Raw genomic sequence first — 20,852 nt, forward strand, 5'->3', positions numbered from 1 at the left:
CTACCCAGCCCCCAACCACCTCCCCTCTGACAGCTCTCAGTCTTTTCTCTGTATCCAAGAGTCTGTCTCCACTTTTTTAGTTTATTTTCTTCATTAGATTCCACATGTAACAGAAATCCTGTGTATGTATCCCCTTCTATGGGATTTGTAGCAACATCGGTGCTCCTGACCCTGGAAGTGGCAGCACTGGAGATCAACTGCACACCCACAAATCAGAGTCATCTAGAAATAGCTCCAAACTAGAGTTTATGGGGGAAAAAAGTGTTGAAATTCCAAGATAAATTCTCAATCTCACCTTTGAATGAAGTCTAAGACGTGATTCACAGCACAGACATTCCCTTCTCCAAACACTGACAATGGGAACCACTGACATGGGAATCGTCATCTGAGGACACAAAAGCAATTCTGTGACAGAGAAGTCAGCCTGTATTCTGAGTCACTGATTGGAAATTTCAAGTGTTGTATCCCAGTCAGGTCATATATGTCCCCAGATGTGTGCAGGGGGCCACTGATGAAATTTCTCTCTCCCCTCTATTCCTCCCTCCCTCTCTGACTAAAACTCAGTAAAAGTAAAGAAAAGTTCAATAGAAAAGCAGAAAGGAAATTCCTGGAATGGATGTTTGGAGGTTGTAGACCTCATATAGTACATACTTTTGGTTATTAACATGCATGAGAATGTTTATTAGACTTTGAAAACCTATGCATATCCCAAGTGATGTGAATTTTTATGAATCTTCATCATGTAAGAGTTAATGGGATGTGTGGGGAACATAATTGGAGCTATTTCTAAGGCCTCACCAATGTCAGTGATGGTGGAACTAGAATGCAACACACTGGGCTGAACAGAAGAGACAGAGGAGGCCACGGTGTGTTCAAACTTTGGTATATGATTGGATAAACATGCAGTACATGTGTCAATGGACTACCTCTCAGCTATAAGGTGAAACACTGACATTTGTGACAACCTGGATGGACATTGAGAATATCATGTGAGTGAAATGTCAGACAGAAAAGTACATGAACCACACGGTTTCACTCATACATGGGACATAAAACTAAAAGAAATGGATGAACAAACAAGAACAACAACAAACAGAAACTAGTGAACAGACAACAGTATAGTGGTTCTAGAGGGATAGGACAAGGGGGGGGTACAAAGGGAAAGGGGTTCAACTACCTGGTGACAGAAAAAGATTTGACTTAGGATGGTGGACACCAGATGATGTGACAGAGAATCGCACCCCTGAAAGCTATATAATCTTATTCTCCAACACCTCCCCAGCACACTCAACAGAAGAAAGTTAAAATTACTCACATGTAATAATTTCTACAATGCAGTAGCAGCTTGTTTACAGAAAAGAGACAAGGTCTACAACAATATTGTAACATATGAAATACTGCTTGCAGTCACATTGCAGTAGTAATGAACTAGAAACTCTGATGTCGCAAAACATTTCAAAAGAGGAAATATACTGATTTTACACCAGAGGACACAGGGATATAGTAAGGTAGAGAAATGTGATCAAAACAAGTTGGAATTCAAATCCACACTATGTGTATATCTATGCCTCTCTGCAGCCTGTCTTGACCTTGAGAAAGTAGAAGATGATAAATGACAGATAGATAGATGGATAGATAGATAGATAGATAGATAGATAGATAGATAGATAGATAAGGTGTAGTGAATCATTGGGTGGATGGACAGATGTAAAGATGATTTAAGTACATTTGTGTATGTAAGTGTATTTTAATGGTAGATTCCTTACTAGAAAGATTGTGATTTTCTTTTTTTTAATTTTATTTTAATCATTGTTCAAGTACAGTTTTCTGTCCTTTACTCCCATTCCAGCCCACCCACCCATCCCTCCCCATCTCCCTCCCATTTCCACCCTCCCCCCCGCCCTAGTTTTTGTCCCTGTGTCCTTTAAATTTGTTCCTGTAAACCCTTCCCATTCTTCCCTGAAATTTCCTCCCCTCTCCCCTCTGGTCACTATCAGCCTGTCCTCTATTTCAGAGTCTTTGGTTATATTTTGCTTGTTTCTTTGTTTTGTTGTTTAGGGTCCTGTCAAAGGTGAGATCATATGGTATTTGTCTTTCAGTGCCTGGTTTATTTTACTTAGCATAATGCTCTCCAGTTCCATCCAAGCTGTTGCAAAGGGTAGGAGCTCCTTCTTTCTTTCTGCTGCATAGAATTCCATTGTGTAAATGTACCATAGTTTTTTGATCCACTCATTTACTGATGGGCATCTAGGTTGCTTCCAGCACCTAGCTATTGTAAATTGTGCTGCTATGAACATCGGGGTGCAAAGGTTCTTTTGGGTTGGGGTTTAGTGTTCTTAGGATATAGTTTCAGCAGTGGAATTGCAGGGTCAAAAGGCAGATCCATTTTTAGTTTTCTGAGGAAATTCCATACTGCTTTCCACAGTGGTTGTACAAGTCTGCAGTCCCACCAGCAGTGCACTAGGGTCCCCTTTTCTCCACAACCTCTCCAACACTTGTTGTTTGTTGCTTTGTTTATGATGGCCATTCTGACTGGTGTGAAGTGGTATCTCATTGTGGTTTTAATTTGCATCTCTCTGATAGCTAGCAATATTGAACATTGTTTCATGTGTCTTTGGATCCTCTGGATGTCCTCCTTGGAGAAGTGTCTGTTCAAGTTTTTTGCCCATTTTTTAATTGGATTCCTTGTCTTCTTAGAGTGCAGTCTTGTAAGTTCTTTCTATATTTTGGAGATTAAACCCTTGTCTGAGGTATCATTGGCAAATATGTTTTCCCATACAGTTGATTCTCTTTTTATTTTGATACTGTTTTCTTTACCTGTGCAAAAGCTTTTTATTTTGATGAGGTCCTGTTTGTTTATTCTTTCCTTTATGTCCCTTGCTCTAGGACACATGTCAGTAAAAAAGTTTCTGCGTGAAATAATCTGAGATTTTCCTACCTATGTTCTCTTCTAGGACTTTAATGGTGTCACAGTTTATATTTAAGTCTTGTATCCACCTTGAATTTATTTTTGTATAAGGTGTAAGTTGGTGCTCAAGTTTCATTTTTTTGCAGGTAGCTGTCCAGTTCTCCCAACACCTTTGTTGAAGAGGCTATTTTTATTCCATTTTATGTTGCTGCTTCCTTTGTCAAATATTAATTGACTGTGGAGACTTGGGTTTATTTCTGGGCTCTCTGTTCTGTTCCATTGGTCCATGTGCCTGTTTTTATGCCAGTACCAGGCTGTTTTGATTACAGTGGCCTTGTAGTATAGTTTAGTGTCAGGTATTGTGAGCCCTCCTACTTTACTCTTCTTTCTCAAAATTGCAGCAGCTATTCGAGGTTGTTTATGGTTCCATATAAAAATTTGAATTGTTTGTTCTATGTCTGTGAAATAAGCCATTGGTACTTTAATAGGAATTGCATTGAATGTGTAAATTGCTTTGGGTAGTATGGACATTTTGATGATATTAATTCTTCCAATCCATGAACACGGTATATGTTTCCATTTGTTTGTGTCTTCCTTGATTTCTTTCTTCAGTGTTATGTAGTTTTCTGAATACAGGTCTTTTACCTCTTTGGTTAGGTTTATTCTTAGGTATTTTATTTTTCTTTTTGCTATTTCAAATGGGATTTTTTTTATTTCTGCTTCTGCTGTTTCATTGTTGGTGTACAGAAATGCCTTTGATTTCGGGATATTGACTTTGTATCCCGCTGTTTTGCCAAATTCATTTATTAGGTCAAGCAGTTTTTTGGTGGAGTCTATAGGATTTTCGATGTACACTCTCATGTCATCTGCAAACAGTGAGAGTTTTATTTCCTCCTTTCTCATTTGGATGCCTTTTATTTCTTTTTCTTGTCTGATCACTGTGGCTAAAACTTCCAGTACTATATTGAATAGAAGTGGTGAAAGTGAACAGCCTTGTCTTGTTCCTGATCTTACTGGAAAAGATTTTAATTTTTGCCCATTGAGTATGATGTTGGCTGTAGGTCTCTCATATATGACCTTTATTATGTTGAGGAATGCTCCCTCTATTCCCACTTTGCTGAGTGTTTTTATCATAAATGGGTACTGCACCTTATCAAATGCTTTTTCTGCATCTATTGATATGATCATGTGGTTTTTGTCTTTGCTTTTGTTTATGTGATGTATTACATTTACTGATTTGCGAATATTGTACCATCCTTGCATCCCTGGAATGAATCCCACTTGGTCATGGTGTATGATCTTTTTAATGTACTGTTGGATTCGGTTTGCCAGTATTTTTGTCGAGGATTTTAGCGTCTATGTTCATCAGTGCTATTGGCCTGAAGTTTTCTTTCTTTGTTGTGTCTTTATCTGGTTTTGGAATTAGGATGATGTTGGCCTCATAAAAAGAGTTTGGGAGTCTTCCATCTTTTTGGATTTTTTGAAATAGTCTGTGAAGGATAGGGGTTAGTTCTTCCTTAAATGCTTTGTAGAATTCTCCTGTGAAACCATCTGGTCCAGGGCTTTTGTGTGTTGGTAGTTTTTGATTACTGCTTCCATTTCTTTTGCTGTTATTGGTTTGTTCAGGCTTTCTGCTTCTTTTCCATTGAGTTTTGAACGATTATATTTTTCTAGAAATTTGTCCATTTCATCTAGGTTTTCAAATTTCTTGGCATACAGTTCTTCATAGTAATTTCTTACAATCCTTTGCATTTCTGAGGTATCTGTTGTAATCTCTCCTCTTTCATTTTTTATTGTGTTTGTTTGAGTTTTCTCTCTTTTTTTCTTGATGAGTCTTCTTAAAGGCTTGTTGATTTTGTTTATCTTTTCAAAGAACCAGCTCTTGGATTCATTGATCCTTAGAATTGTGCGTTTAGTCTCTATGTCATTTAATTCTGCTCTGATCTTGGTTATTTCCTTCCTTCTGCTTGCTCTGGGCTGTCTTTGTGTTGTTCCTCAAGTTCTTGTAGACATAGGGTTAGGTTGTTTGTTTGGAATGTTTCTAACTTTTTTTAGGTGGGCCTGTATCGCTATGACCTTCCCTCTCAGGACTGCCTTGGCTGTGTCCCATATGTTTTGGGTTGTTGTGAGTTCATTTTCATTTGTTTCCAGAAACCTTTTGATTTCTTCCTTAATATCATTCTTGACTCATTCATTGTTTAATAGCATTCTATTTAATCTCCATGATTTTGAGTGTTTGGGGTTTTTTCCCTTGGGGTTGGTTTCTAGCTTTAGTCCCTTGTGATCCGAGAAAGTGCTTGGTATGATTTCAATTTTTTTGAAATTGTTGAGGCTTGTTTTGTGTCTATCATGTGGTCAATCTTTGAAAATGTTCCATGTACATTTGAAAAGAATATGTATTTAGCTTCTTTGGGATGGAGGGTTCTGTGTACATCAGTAAAGCCCATTTAATCTAGGGTATTGTTCAATGCCACAATATCTTTGCTGATATTTTGTTTGGAAGATCTGTCCATTTTTTATAGTGGGGTGTTAAAATCCCCCACAATAATTGTGTTGCTGTCAATATCTTTCTTCAAGTCCTCTAAGATTTTCTTTATGTATTTGGGTGCTCCTATGTTGGGTGCATATATATTTACAATATTTATGTCTTCTTGGTGGATTCTTCCCTTGAGTATTATGAAATGGCCTTCTGAGTCTCTCTTTATGGTCCTTTTTTGGAAGTCTATTTTGTCAGATATGAGTATTGCTACCCTGACTTTTTTTTTTCCTGTCCATTTGCTTGGAAAACTTGTTTCCAGCCCTTCACTTTTAGTCTGTGCAGGTCTTTTATCCTGAGGTGGGTCTCTTGTAGGCAGCATATGTGTGGTTCATGTTTTCTTATCCAATCAGCTATTCTATGTCTTTTGATTGGAGCATTTAATCCATTTATGTTTAAGGTTATTATTGATAGGTACTTATTCATTGCCTTTTATGTACGTGTGTTCCTCTCTCACTCTCTCTTTTCCTTTCTTTCCTTAAAGCAGTCCCTTTAGCATCTCTTGCAGAGCTGGTTTAGTGGAGGTGTATTCTTTTAGACTTCTTTTGTCAGAGAAGCTTCTTTTTTGGCCTTCTATCTTGATTGAGAGCCTTGCTGGGTAAAGTAGCCTTGGTTGCAGACCTCTGGTTCTCATTACTTGGAATATTTCTTGCCATTCTCTTCTGGCTTGGAGTGTTTCTATTGAGAAGTCAGCTATTAGCCTTATTGGGGCTCCCTTGTATGTTACTTCCTGTTTCTCCCTTGCTGCTTTTAAGATTTTCTCTTTGTCTTGAAATTTTGCCATTTTAATTATAATGTGTCTTGAGGTGGGTCTCTTTGGGTTCCTCTTGATTGGGACTCTCTGTGTCTCCTGGATTTGTGTGACTTTTTCTCTCATCAAATTAGGGAAGTTTTCCATCATTACTTTTTCAAATAGGTTTTCTATCCCTTGGTCTTCTTCTTCTCCTTCTGGTATCCCTATTATACAGACATTATTATTACGTTTCATATTGTCTTGCATTTCTCTTAATCCCTCTTCATTCTTTCTGAGCTTCTTTTCCTTTTCTTGCTCTTTCTGGGTGTTTTCTTGTACTTTGTCCTTTAGCTCACTGATCTGATCTTTTGCTCCATCGATCCTGCTTTTCAATCCTCCTACTGTGTTCTTCAGTTCAGAAATTCTTCATTTCCTCTTGGCCCTTGTTGAGAATTTCTATTCCCTTTTTCATGCTGACATAGTTTTCAGTGAGTTCATTATAGCTTCCCTGTAGTTTCTGGTAGCTCATTGTGAGCTCATTGAGCTTCCTGACAATCATTGCTTTGAACTCAATATCTGATAGTTGAATTGTCTCTATTTCATTTAGCATTCTTTCTGAGGCTTCCTCCTTTCCTTTCATTTGGAGATTGTTTCTTTATCTTCCCATTGTTTGTGAGACTCTTCTTGTTAGCCTCAGCTTCTTAAATTGATCTGTTCTGGCTCCTTGGGTTTGTGGTGTGAACTTCTGTGTTAGAATAGCAGTGAGTTTCCGTGGTGCAGTTTCCTTGATGTCCCAAGCTCACTGGTCTTGGGCTGTCATTTAAGTTGGCTTTGTGTTTGCCTTTGGGTTTTGATTGTTGTTGAGTCTTTCTTTGGTGGTTCCTTCCCACCAGCTGGTTAAATGAGGGTCACTCTGTCCACCACCTCCTGTATTTTGTTGTGCTGGTGAGGGCAGGTTATGTTGAAGCTGGTTCTTCCATGTGTATAAGGTTTAAAGAATTCTCTCTTGCTCTTGTTCAGTTGTTTGTATTGGGTACTGTCTCTACTGTTTAGTTGTATTTCCAGATAGGTCCTGGATTGAGGTTTGTGTGGTTATTACTCCCTCCTTCACCTTCTTCTGTTATTATCTGTTAGTGGTTCCTTTGTTGTTGGGTTTCCTCTTCCAGTGAGTATCCTGGTGTTCACCACATCTACCTATTCATTTTTGTCATCATTTGGAGGGGGAAGGCAAAATGATTTAAGACAGGAACAGAGAATTCTATGATATTTACAGTAGTAGCAAGTAGGGAAGAGATAGGAGATCCTTTGACTATGTATAGTGTTAACCGTGATCTTCCACCCAGCCTGCTGATTTTTAGAAAGGATGGAAAGAACATAAGACTCTTGTTGGGGAAGGAAGGATTGTGAGTTGGATCTATAAAGCAGGGAGGTTGCGGGAGGTCAGATTCTGAGGGAAGGTGAAAGTAAATGATAGTAAATAGGTGGAGTGTGTGAGAGAATAGAGTTAACCACTACAGTAATAGAGTTCAGGAAACTTTGAAATGGGCTAAAATCTGGGTGGGGGAGGAGTGTTGTGAAGTAATTACAATTGCATGGAACAGCAGTTATTTACAATAATATTATGGCAACAATCATATGATGGAATCTATGAGATCTAGGTAACAAGAATAGGGAGTACAGAACCTCGAGTAGTGTGCTAATGGGACACAGGTGAGTTACAGGACAGTAGATTAGCAATACAGTATGGAAAGAGATATCAGGGGAAAGCTGTCAGATCATACAATATATCCAGCCTAGCAAAGCAGACTATACAAAAAGAAGAAGGATACAAAAATACTATTAAAAAAAGATGTGGGAATACTGGAAAAATAAAAATAATACAAATATGCAATAACTTGCAGGTTCTCTGTAATAGCAGAGTGAAATTTATCTCACTGTCCCAGCTGTTGTGGTGCTCCTTCTTTGGTTCAACTTTGGTCTTTTCACAGATCCAGGATTTTGTCTCACTTGTAAGTATTTAGAAAAAATTTTAAAAAGTAAAAATAGAAAAGGCAGATGAAGGAAGGAAGGAAGAAGAGATAAAATTGGAGGAAAGGAAGGAGGAAGGAATAAAGCAAGAAATCAGGAAAAAGAGGAAAAAGAAATCAAAAGAGAATAAAAACAATAAAAATTAAAGAATTAAAAATTGTTAAAAAAAATAGAATCAAATTAAAAAGTCTCTTGGTTTCAAAGTGGCCAAACTGGATTTTCTGCTCTTGCTGGCTGCAGCAGGCTGCAGGCTGAGGGGTGATTGGTATGGCTTTTCTTCCTCGGCCTGTGGAGCTTGCACTGGCTCCTCAGCCTTGCGCCCCGGGTGTGGGAATCAGGTCTTTCCCCAGGGTTACTGCTGTGGACTGGGGTAAGGGGATGCTCTCCCTGCATGTGCGCCCGCACGCCCTTGCACCCACAGTTGGGTGGCAGGGAGGCTGGAGCAACTGATCACTTTAGGAGAATTCCCCAAACAGTGTCTGTCTATTCACTCCTTCCTCTTGAGAAATTCCTCCTGTTCAAGCCTGCCACTCCCCACAGTGGCCCAGCTTCTCCTGCCACCAAACTCTCTAGCCAGACCAGTGACTGTGGGGGTCCCGGCCTGCTGCTCGACCCAGGCTCTCCGGTGTCCACAGCCTCCAAAGGTGCTCACAGCCCTTGTGTGTTTGCTAGCACCTGGATTCCTCCCAGTGCCGCTCAGACCTTGTTTGGCTGGGGAGGGAGCAGTTGTCCCGGCTCTCTCCCAAGGAGTCTGTGGCAAACACAGCAGTGGGCCCTGGGCCTGGGGCTGCAGCCCACGGACCACACGCTGGTCCCCGGGGCCCTACCTTGTTGCAGCACTCTTCTTAAGGTCCAGCTTTTCGGTTCCGCCACAATCCTTGGTACCTTATTTTCACATATGCTGAAGTATGTTGGTTGATTGCTTCTCTACTCCATAGATCGGTCAGGAATTTCTCCCCTGAGCAGAGGGAAGCCAAATCTGCTCCTTCCTACTCCGACAGCATCTTAGCACCCCAGATAGTGATTTTCTTTAGTTCTCTTTCCACATTGTGGGCATAACAGGAACATACAAACATCAATATATTACCATTGAGATTACATGATCATCTTATGTTGTCCTCAGCTATTCACTGGGTTGAAGCCTCATTGTCCACAAAAGGAAAGATTATTTATTGTTTTTATTTCCTTGTCTACTTTCAGATCCCTGTATCATATCTGAAGAAATCCTGAATGAAAATAACATACAATTTAAAGGGCAAAAGGACAAGACACACTACGTAAAAAGAGGGGATACCATTGAGTTTTCGTGTAAACCGGGACACAGTGCAGTGACATCAGGGCAGTCATTTAAAGCCGTGTGTTGGGAAGGGACAATGCAGTTTCCCAGATGTGAATGAACGCGTTTCCACCAGCCACCCACACTGCCTCAATGCCTGCTAAAAATTTTCTGTCATTTCTTGCTCTTTTCTACCTTATTTCAGGGAAATCAATACAATACATTAGTCTGAGCTTTCAGCCTAATCTTCTCCCAAAGGTGGTAAAATAAACTGTGTCATTGTTTACACTTGTACCAAGACAATCATTATTCACCATTTTGAGGGCTGGACTAGTTGCCTAGAGATTATTGAACTCAGTATGGATGATAGTGTGGCTTTGTGCATCTTGGATTGGAGGTTTAACACTGAACACATGTGAGCTTAGGATTTACTGGGGGAGCCAACACAATGAAAACGTTAGATGGTAAAACAGTGAGTGAGAACAGGCGTGTCACTCTGTCCCCTTGCTGCTGTCAGCAGGGGGTCCCTGGACCAGGAAAGGAGTTTGTGAGGGTGACAAAGATCCATCCTTCGTCCTGCTCCCCTGAGTGAGGTTGGAACTGTGTCACAGTGTCGGGCAGTTGCTCTTCTATTTGACAAAAGCAACACCTTATTTTGAAGCTGCAAATCTTATACTAGCCAGTCATGGAACAATATACCTGATGCTAACTTAATAAAGGAACTGAATTTTTATTTTCTCGATGCTTATTGTGAAAGCATTTAAAAAACATTTAAAGTCCCCACCAAATAGAAAGCAGTGTCTTAAAACCAGTCTCCAAATTACAGTTGAGCAGAAGTATATTAGTCAAACTACTTCTCAGGGTGAGACTTCATTCTTCCCTAATTTTCTACTGTAAGCCTCTGAATGTAGTGTACCTTAAATGACAAGGTACCTCAAAGCACATTGGTTACCAATGTCTCAGTGCCCAGGATGCACAGAAACTCTTGCACTCTCTGATGTGGTCTATTAAAGGTTCACAAAAAAATCAGTGCTTTTCTATGGACAAGAAGTTACACAGGCTGGAGTGGGTCCAGATACATGGGTTGGTACTCACAGACCCTAAGCACTGAGGCTGGGTGAGGACACATACAGGACAAGGAACAATTACAAGGATGTGGACTCAGAGTTATTCCCACTCCACCTCTGGGTGGAGAAAGAACCTCGCCCTTTTCAAGAGTTGTTTATTTTAAAACCTTGTGGTTCATATTGCCTTTTTTGCCTCTGTGTCAATATTCCATGGAATATGGAATTCTATTCCATAGAATATTGTTCTTATTGTTCATAAGAACAATGAGAAAATGTAATCAAGAAATAATTGTGAAATCATAAACAAAAATGTACAGATCTTGCAAAACTCTCTGAACTTTGATTTTCACTAAGTGACCTCAACAAACTGGCATCCTGGTAGTGCCCTTAAATTCAGGCTCACACTACCAACTTCTCATGAGGCAGAGTCACAACGCACAGAGCACGGCTGGATTATTCGTGTTGATACACCGTCGGGGATGCCCAACATGCTGCTGTCCCTGGTCAATGTCATTGTCACCTTGTGGGTCTCCTGGACTTATGGACAAGGTAAGCTGCACACAGAGCTGCACACTCAGCTCCCTCCCACCTGCAACTTCTTGTCATTCCTACTTGCTTGTGTCTCTGGGTTTAATGAACCTACTCATTGGAACAGTGAGTATTGTGACTTCACAGCAGAGAGTATCTTATAGGAAGATTGTCATATATTCATCTCCAGGGCAAATAAAATAAATAGTTTTCTGTCTTCTGTGTTCTACAGGCTGAAAGCCTCTGCACAGATATTAGAGAGTCGTGTGAATATGCTCATGAAAATTTGACTGGGAAATGGGTGACAGGAAAGCTAGATGATCCCAAATTGTCTGGGGGAGTCATGACATTTGCTCTGTTCTCATGGACTTGACTCTTTTCCTGGACAGTGATTTCTGCATTATCCACCTGTCCTTTCTCTTTTCAGAAACAACCTGTGATCCTCCAGCTATTGCCAATGGTGTCTACGCACCTCTCAGGACCAAATACAGACTGGAAGATGTAATCACATACAGCTGTGACAATGGCCTTTACCACTCCTCCCACGGAAATACAACAAAGTGCACTGAAGAAGGCTGGGCACCTCCTCCCAGATGTAGCCGTAAGTTCCATTCAAATCATTATCTGCTTCCTAATTCTGAAATTACTTCTATTAAACATAAAATTGGGGACATAAGAAGTCACCATCATTGACTATGGAGAACGGAAAGCAGAGGATTTTATAACATTCTCTGCTTTTCAAAGTAGCCAATTATAAAAAGGATAGAGTCATATATTATAACTGAGGAACTTTTAAGTTTTGCTATTCAATATTAAATATGTGCATGTATGTCTAATTATTTCTGTAACTGATATGCTTGTAGCAACCAAACTGAAACATTGGATAAGGCTCATATTGTATAAAAACAAGCATATTAGGTATTTATTCCTTTGTACAAATTTCCAATAAATACTGACTGAGAAAAACTGCTCTCTCCTGACTCAGGGTCACAGGGTCAGCCCTGGGGAGAGGTTCAGCCCCCTAGTTCCCCCTCACTCTCTGGGCGGCACTGGGACACTGGCCCAGAGTGTGGGCTGAGGGCTGGGTGCAGCTGGGACCTGCTTCCAAGTGGGCACCTCCCTGGTGGTGCAGGGACTTCAGGGCCTTAACACCTGGAGTCTCCATAGGAGCCTGAGTGGCACTAATGTCCCCAGGGTGAGTGATCTGAGACACAAGAAGGACAACTCCACGTACTTTATGATGTGCTCACACATTGTCACCTTGACCATTTGTACCTTTAGAAGATGGTCCCTAAGTCCACCCCACACTCAAAGGTGGGGGCAGTGGGCTCCTTCTCTCTGGGAGCAATGTTGCAGACGAAGTTGATTTTCTGACACCATCACATGTCACAAAGTGCCACTCAGTTCAGCAGGGCATTTACTTCTGGGGATGTTTCTTTGGCTTCCTTCCAAGAGCTTTCTGCCTCCACCCTCAAGTTCCTCTTGCTCACGTATCAGTTCCCTGAAGAGGCGTCCATGGTGCAGCTGGACACTCCATGAGTGAAAAACAAAATAATGCTAATAGGAGGTCAATGACTTCAGTGTCAGTTCAGGACAAATGTCCACATGAATGTGACAGTGTGATGCCCTTAGAGAGGATGCTGGCATCACCGTGACACAGACCTCAGTGAGCATGACCACCACGAGGAGAGTGTCCATGTGCTCACCTAGACAGAACTGAGAGGAAGCACTGTGTTGTTGCAGGTGCACAACAGACGGACTCCGAGTGTGCACATGTCGTGAAATGACCAGAAACGCGTGTTCTTTACATCATCTGAGTTTACAACCTTCCTTGTCCTAGAAACCCTAATGCAATGAGTGCAACTATGTTAAAAACATAATTCATCAAGGAAACCATTTATCACTCAGTAGATTCTATTACAGGAAAACATGACTTATATTGTTTTTGTTTGTTTTTATTTCAAGTTAACCCATGTGAGTTTCCAGACATAAAGCATGGAGTCCTCTATGCGGAAGTCTTATACAGATCACACTTCCCCGCTCCTCTGGAAAAGTGGTTTTACTACTCCTGCGATGAAAACTATTTGCCGCCTACAAAAGACTACTGGGGCCATATCACTTGTACACCAGAGGGATGGACTCCTAAAGAGCCATGTGTCCGTAAGTAAACCTCTTCCTCCCTGTGCCCGTGGGGACCCTTCAGAGAGGAGGGGAATCACACCAGGCAGAATGATGGAGCTGTGTGACCAAGATAAGATGGAGGGCTGAGTTCTGAGAGCAGGACAACCAATGTAGCTTGTTTGTTTTCTTGGAGGTTTTTCATTAAAAGTATGAGACAGAAAAATGGACTCTACAAGAATATCTATGACATTTATACATATTCTAATTGTGAAAACTACAGATAAATCCTATTTAATATTGACTTTGCTTTTTAAAACACTGTTGGTAGAGGCTTTAGTTTTTCTTCAACTACGTCTTAGGGGATGCTAATCATTCTCACTTAAATATCCTAAAGATACATTTTAATGTATTCCTTTGACCAAATTGATGGGGTTGTTTTTATGATCATTTTCCCATTCTCAGGAAAATGTGTGGTCAATAATTTGGAGCATGGACACTCTGCAAGCAATGGAAAGACATATTTACAGGGTGAAACTGTGGAACCCCTCTGCAATCCTGGTTACAGCCATGGAAGCCCCCAGAGCATGCTCACATGTACAGAGAATGGCTGGTCCTCTTCTCTCTCTTGCCTCAGTAAGTAAACCGCTCTGGGGACCAATCTGTGACTTTCTGGAACCCACACATATCTCTGCAGAAAGCTTTATGTACCAAACCTTAAGCTGATGCATTAAGTCTTCTTTGTCTTGAAGACATAAACATGTTTCCATTCTAATTGTGTCTAAATAGTTTTTAATTTTTCATCAGGAGTAAATTATGTTACTTTACTGAGTTAAATAACAATAGGACTATACCTTATGAAAGTCACTAAATGTTAAGTTAAACAGATTAAAGCCACTTTAGTATTTACATTGAAAGCATGCTAATTTGTTCATTGAAAAGGAATTTAAAATAAGTTGAAATTATAAATAAATACACTGCCCAAAGTCATATACATATCACAAACATTTTACATATAATATACATGTATTAGTCCTAGGATGTAATAAATTTGGACTCTCTCATGGCAGTTATGACTGGCTTTCACATATTAAGTTGACAGGAATCTGTAAGTTGTTTCGTGGATGTTCTTTGAACTATAGAAAATCCATTTTATGGACATTGTATTATAAATCAACTTTCAGAGAGAGATGATGTTCGAGTGAAATGACTTAAGCAAGGAAGGAATTCTGTGTATTTGAGGACCACTGATGGCCAGTGCAGTGCAAACAGAGCGGAGAGGAGGAAAAGTGGTTCAAGTCCAACCGGGAAGCCCTGAGTGAAAAGGAGCAGACCTGCAGGGAGAGCCCTGGGAGGTTCCCGTGGGGGAAGGGCCGAGTCTGCACTGATGGGAAGCTGCTCTGAGGCTGCTCCCCAGGAATGGCCCACAGTCCCTGATAGGACAGTCCAGACAGTGGGACGACGGTACTCCAGGGGCATGTGTAGAAATGGGGACGAGAGGATGTGTAGGAGGAATCTGTGGGAGTGACAAGATCTCCATCTGATGTTAGATGGCATGGGAGGAGACTCAGTAGGAATCTGTTTAATGTATTTACAGACTGATCAATTCCCTGGGATTTAAACTGCAAAGGCTTATTTCCCCAAATTAAACTACTAAGGTTAGAAGTTCAAAAGCAAAGTTGGCCCTGTGTTCTTTGGGTCCAGGCTTCTCCCTAGTCTCTTCTCACCAACTTGTGGTTCTCCATTCCATGGTCACCAAAGGACAGTGGCCTCAGGACTTTGGGTTGGTTTTTTGGAAGCAAGGAGGAGGCTAGAGACATGGGGGGGTGGGGAAGAAATGTTCCAGCTGACCTCCAGGGGAGGTTAGTGCTCCTCTCAGTCTGAAACCTTTCCTTCTCTGATGGAGACCACGTCTGAGTTCCACAGCCACAAGCTCAGGGAAGGCTGGGCAGTCGGTCCTTTTCCAGAGACACCTACACGTAGGTAGGAACAAAACTCGGTCACTGTGCAAGAGAGACAAGGGGATGGTGATATGCAGATATCCACTAAGGCAAGGTGACAGCCCTCTCAGCCCATTTGCATAGTGAATAAATGACTCCCACCCATTCTCTGTCAGCATGTGCACGTTGTGGAGGGGACTGCTGTATGTAAAAATGCACCAACACTAGAGGGGTGAGAAGATAGGTAAATATTGGAGACAGCAGTTAACACGGGGGGCTGACACACACTTCTGTGTGTAGAGGGGTTGCTACCAGGGAAGGGTGTCATCCATCTCTTTCCATTCATTCATTGTGACTCTTGTACAGCAAGCCCATGGGGGAGGGACTCCTTAGGGAGCTTGATGGGCATACTGACAACACCTACTGTGTTGTCACCTGGCACACTCTTCTCATCCCCTTCCTCATATTTTAAAGTGACCAACCCCTTCTACCTGATCTCTTGCTCAGAGTCTTAATGTACTAACCCTCTGTGACACCCACAATCTCACACGTGCTGAGATTTTCCTTATTCCCACGAGGGCATGGGGAAGGACAGAGGAAACCTCTCTGTGTGACAAACCTCAGTACCACTGACCCAGGTCCTTTCTCCCCGCTCAGATATTGTAGGACCAACCACATGTTAAATTTAACAGTTATTCCTGTACAATTTCATATCCAAAATTCCACTGATACCAAAGTTCCCATCCATTCCTTTTCCACACAGCATGACATTGGCAATGATAATTATACATGTTATTAGATTCGAGTTAGATAAGCATCCTAAACAGTGTCCTAAGTGAAAAATACCAAATACAACTCTAAAGTTTATTATCTCAATGTCACCTGGCAAACTGGCTGATTTGCCTGATATTCATTCTTACATTATAAAATATTGTTTTCCATTTCTGTGCTTGTCATGGACTCTCTTTAGTGAAAAACAGGACCCTTTGCTATGGATTGTTATACTCAATCTTGATTGATTTTCTGTTATAGCAATCATGAGGATGAGAGGGTGCACTCTATGCATACACATGGACTGTGTACCTGACCTCTTCGGTTTTACTCTAAGATACGCACCCCTAGTATCTCTCAGTAAGTCTCGTATGTAAACACGTACATTACCTCGGACATTAAGAATTTCATCGTCCTGAAAATGGCAATATCATATCATTATGATAAGGTAATTCAGTAACAGCCAGTGACATGCAGGTAAAAAACAGAAGTGACCAAATGTTCCCACTGTATGTTTACAGGCTTTGAGTGACGGGAAAGCGATGCACAGGGAGATCTGCGGTAGGTGCTCCTGCACAGAGTGACGCTGGGTGTCAGAGCATGTTCAAGTCATACTCCACTGGAGTCACACACACTTAGGGTCATGGTGATTTCCCCCAGAAGAAGGTCTCCTTGCTGCATTATCCATGGTATGGCCTTAGACATGCAACTGTCCACTCTTCTTCCCTCTAGAACATTGTGACATGCCACTGTTTGAGAATGCAACAGCCATCATCACTGGAAAAGCTTTTAGGCCTAATGACACGCTGGACTACCAGTGCCTGTATGGGTACGAAACCAGAGATGGACGCACCTCAGGCACCATGGTGTGTGGGGAGGACGGCTGGTCACACTTGCCAAGCTGCTTCAGTAAGTTCTTTCATTCCAGTGTTTCCCTCGTCATGAAAAGTCTGTTGAAACAGTGTTCATTTGAGGGAAATTATCAACCACACTTTTAAGTCACAGGCTTACAGTGCAGGACTTCAGAGTTCCTGTAGAGCTTTATTTACATAGCCTCCAATAAAACTACGAATTTTTCCTAACATTGAAAATGCTATTTTTTAGAATCTGCAGAAAAGTGCGGGCCTCCTCCAGCTGTTGGCAATGGAGACATCACCTCCGTCCCACTGGCTGCCTACCCTCCGGGGTCAAGAGTTGAATACCAATGTCAGGCCTACTATGAACTTCAGGGTCCTAAATATGTAACCTGCAGTAATGCTAAGTGGTCCGAACCCCCAAAATGTCTAGGTAAGCTCTCCATATTCTTCCGGATCCTGAGAAAAATATAGTAATGTTTCAGTGCTCATACATACTCCAGCACTCCTGCAGGGGTACTCTAGACTGTGTTCTCAGACAGCTGTCCTGACGGAGGTTGGACATTCTAACACTCACTTGTAAGGCCAGATGCTAGGAAAATTACCAAGTAAACAATGACAAAGTTTCATTAAAACAGGAAGGTTCAGACATGCTGATTTTTTTGCCTTTTTTAATGCTTTTATTGGGGTGAGTTGGTTAATAAAATTATTACAGGTTTCAGGTATACAATTCTATGATACATCATCTGTAGATTACATTGTATTCACAACCTTGAGTCATCCACCATCCATTTACCATTCATCCTCCTTTTACCCTGTTCCAGCTCACCTCACCTCTCTTCTCTCTGGAAATTAACATCCTGTGGTCCATGTCCATGAGTCTACTCAGCCCCCAACCACCTCCCCTCTGACAGCTCTCAGTCTGTTCTCTATATCCAAGAGTCTGTCTCCACTTTTTAGTTTATTTTCTTCATTAGATTCCACATGTAATGGAAATCCCGTGTATGTGTCCCCTTCTATGGGATTTGTAGCAACATCAGTGCTCCTGACCCTGGAAGTGGCAGCACTGGAGATTGACTGCACACCCACAAGTCAGAGTCATCTAGAAATAGCTCCCAACTAGAGTTTAGGGGAAAAAAGGTGTTGAAATTCCAAGATAAATTCTCAACCTCACCTTTGAATGACAAGTCTAAGATGTGATTCACAGCACAGGCATTCCTTTCTCCAAACACTGAGAATGGGAACCAGTTATCGTCATCTGAGGACACAAAAGCAATTCTGTGACAGAGAAGTCAGCCTGTATTCTGAGTCACTGATTGGAAATTTCAAGTGTTGTATCCAAGTCAGGTCATATATGTCCCCAGATGTGTGCAGGGGGCCACTGATGAAATTTCTCTCTCCCCTCTATTCCTCCCTCCCTCTCTGACTAAAACTCAGTAAAAGTAAAGAAAAGTTCAATAGAAAAGCAGAAAGGAAATTCCTGGAATGGATGTTTGGAGGTTGTAGACCTCATATAGTACATACTTTTGGTTATTAACATGCATGAGAATGTTTATTAGACTTTGAAAACCTATGCATATCCCAAGTGATGTGAATTTTTATGAATCTTCATCATGTAAGAGTTAATGGGATGTGTGGGAACATAATTGGAGCTATTTCTAAGGCCTCACCAATGTCAGTGATGGTGGAACTAGAATGCAAAACACTGTGTGAACAGAAGAGACAGAGGAGCCCACGGTGTGTTCAAACTTTGGTATATGATTGGATAAAGATGCGTACACGTGTCAATGGAATACCTCGCAGCTATAAGATGAAACACTGACATTTGTGACAACCTGGAGGGACATTGAGAATATCATGCGAGTGAAATGTCAGACAGAAAAGGACATAAACACCATGGTTTCACTCATACATGGGACATAAAACTGAAAGAAATGGATGAACAAACTAGAAAAACAACAAACAGAAACTAGTGAACAGACAACAGTATAGTGGTTCTAGAGGGATAGGACAAGGGGGGGTACAAAGGGAAAGGGGTTCAACTACCTGGTGACAGGAAAAGATTTGACTTAGGAAGGTGGACACCAGATGATGTGGCAGAGAATCGCACCCCTGAAAGCTATATAATCTTATTCTCCAACACCTCCCCAGCACACTCAACAGAAGAAAGTTAAAGTTACTCACATGTACTAATTTCTACAATGCAGTAGCAGCTTGTTTACAGAAAAGAGACAAGATCTACAACAATATTGTAACATATGAAATTCTGCTTGCAGTCACATTGCAGTAGCAATGAACTAGAAACTCTGATGTCACAAAACATTTCAAAAATGGAAATATACAGATTTTATGCAAGAAGACACAGGGATATAGAAAGGTAGAGAAATTTGATCACAACAAGTTGAAATTCAAATCCACACTATGTGTATAACTGTGCCGCTCTGCAGCCTGTCTTGACCTTGAGCAAGTAGAAGATGATAAAGGACAGGTAGATAGATAGATGGATAGATAGATAGATAGATAGATAGATAAGGTGTAATGGATCATCGGGTAGATAGACAGATATAGAGATGATTTATGTACATTTCTGTGGGTAAGTGTATTTTAATGGTAGATTCTTTATTAGAAAGCTTGTGATTTTCTTTAGTTCTCTTTCCACATTGTGGACATAACAGAAAACATACAAACATCAATATATTACCATTGAGATTACATGATCATCTTGTGTTGTCCTCAACTATTCACTGAGTTGAAGCATCATTAGTCCACAAAAACAAAGATTATTCATTGTTTTTATTCCTTTTCTACTTTCAGATCCCTGTGTCATATCTGAAGAAATCCTGAATGAAAATAACATACAGTTTAAAACGAAAGGGGACAAGACACACTACGTAAAAAGAGGAGATATCATTCAGTTTTCGTGTAAACCAGGACACAGTGCAGTGACATCAGAGCAGTCATTTAAAGCCGTATGTGGGGAAGGGACAGTGCAGTTTCCCAGATGTGAATGAAGGCTCTTCCACCAGCCACCCACACTGCCTCAACGCTTGCTAAAGATTTTCTGTCATTTCCTGCTCTTTCCTACCTTATTTTAGGGAAATCAATACAATACAGTAGTCCGAGCTTTCAGCCTAATCTTCTCCCAAAGGTGGTAAAATAAACTGTGTCATTATTTACACTTGTACCAAGACAATCATTATTCACTATTTCAAGGACTGGACTAGTTGCCTAGAGATTAATGAACTCAGTATGGATGACAGTGTGGCTTTGTGCATCTTGGATTGGAGGTTTAACAGTGAACACATGTGAGCTTCAGATTTACTGGGTGAGCTAACACAATGAAAACGTTAGATGGTAAAGCAGTGAGTGAGAAGAGGCCTGTCACTCTGTCCCCTTGCTGCTGTCAGCAGGGGGCCCTGGACCAGGGAAGGAGTTTGTGAGGGTGACACAGATCCATCCTTCCTCCTGTTCCCCTGCGTGTGGTTGAGACTGTGTCACAGTGTCGGGCAGTTGCTCTTCTATTTGTCAAAAGCAACACCTTATTTTGAAGCTGCAAATCTTATACTACCTGATTATGGAACAGTTTACTTAATGCAAAGTAAATGTAGGAACTGAACTTTCATTTTCTCCATGCTTATAGTGAAGGCATATGAAAAACCATTGACCTTCCCGTCAAATTAAAGCCCTGTCTCGTAACCAGTCTCCAGTTCACTCAGGGCTAGACTTCACACCTCCCATGTTTCTACTGTAAGCCTCTGAATGTAGTGCACCTGACATGACAAGGCACCTCAAAGGGAATCAGTTACGAATATCTCAATGCCCAGGATGCACTGAAACTCTTGCACTCTGCAGTGTGGTGCATTGTAGGGAACTGTTTTGCGTGGCGTGGAAATGTAGCTCAGCCTCCATGTGAAAAACCAGTGGGGAGTGAGTGGAACGCAGGACCACGCCCACAGAGAAGTTTTCTCATGCAGAACCAGGCCTGCATTGTACCTAGACTGCTATGAGACGCTTTTGCTAAAACTTCCTCACCCTGAATTGAGGCAGCAAGTGCTTACTGTCACTTCCTAAATTCTGAGCTAAATTTCCCAAG

At 41.2% G+C, this 20,852-nt stretch overlaps 2 protein-coding genes across 2 annotated transcripts in view; both read left to right on the top strand.

The window, feature by feature from the left end:
• LOC123832363 (complement factor H-like) overlaps window positions 1-9,775 on the top strand; it is a 59,882-nt gene extending 50,107 nt beyond the window's left edge. The window contains exon 13 of the mRNA XM_045860075.1: window positions 9,406-9,775. Coding sequence (XP_045716031.1) covers window positions 9,406-9,602 — 197 coding nt within the window. The 3' untranslated portion in view covers window positions 9,603-9,775. The remainder of the gene's footprint in view (window positions 1-9,405) is intronic.
• Window positions 9,776-9,906: 131 nt separating this feature from the next.
• On the top strand, window positions 9,907-19,923 carry LOC123832406 (complement factor H-related protein 4-like). The gene is made up of 7 exons (XM_045860077.1): window positions 9,907-11,097; window positions 11,504-11,677; window positions 13,042-13,236; window positions 13,660-13,830; window positions 16,638-16,814; window positions 17,010-17,192; window positions 19,574-19,923. The coding sequence occupies exons 1-7, from the start codon at window positions 11,028-11,030 to the stop codon at window positions 19,768-19,770; spliced, it is 1,167 nt and encodes a 388-aa protein (XP_045716033.1). The 5' UTR covers window positions 9,907-11,027; the 3' UTR covers window positions 19,771-19,923.
• The last annotated feature ends 929 nt before the right edge of the window (window positions 19,924-20,852 follow it).

The sequence above is a fragment of the Phyllostomus hastatus genome, unplaced genomic scaffold (genome assembly GCF_019186645.2).
Source record: "Phyllostomus hastatus isolate PE091 unplaced genomic scaffold, TTU_PhHast_1.1 phas_contig_148, whole genome shotgun sequence".
Taxonomy (NCBI): domain Eukaryota; kingdom Metazoa; phylum Chordata; class Mammalia; order Chiroptera; family Phyllostomidae; genus Phyllostomus; species Phyllostomus hastatus.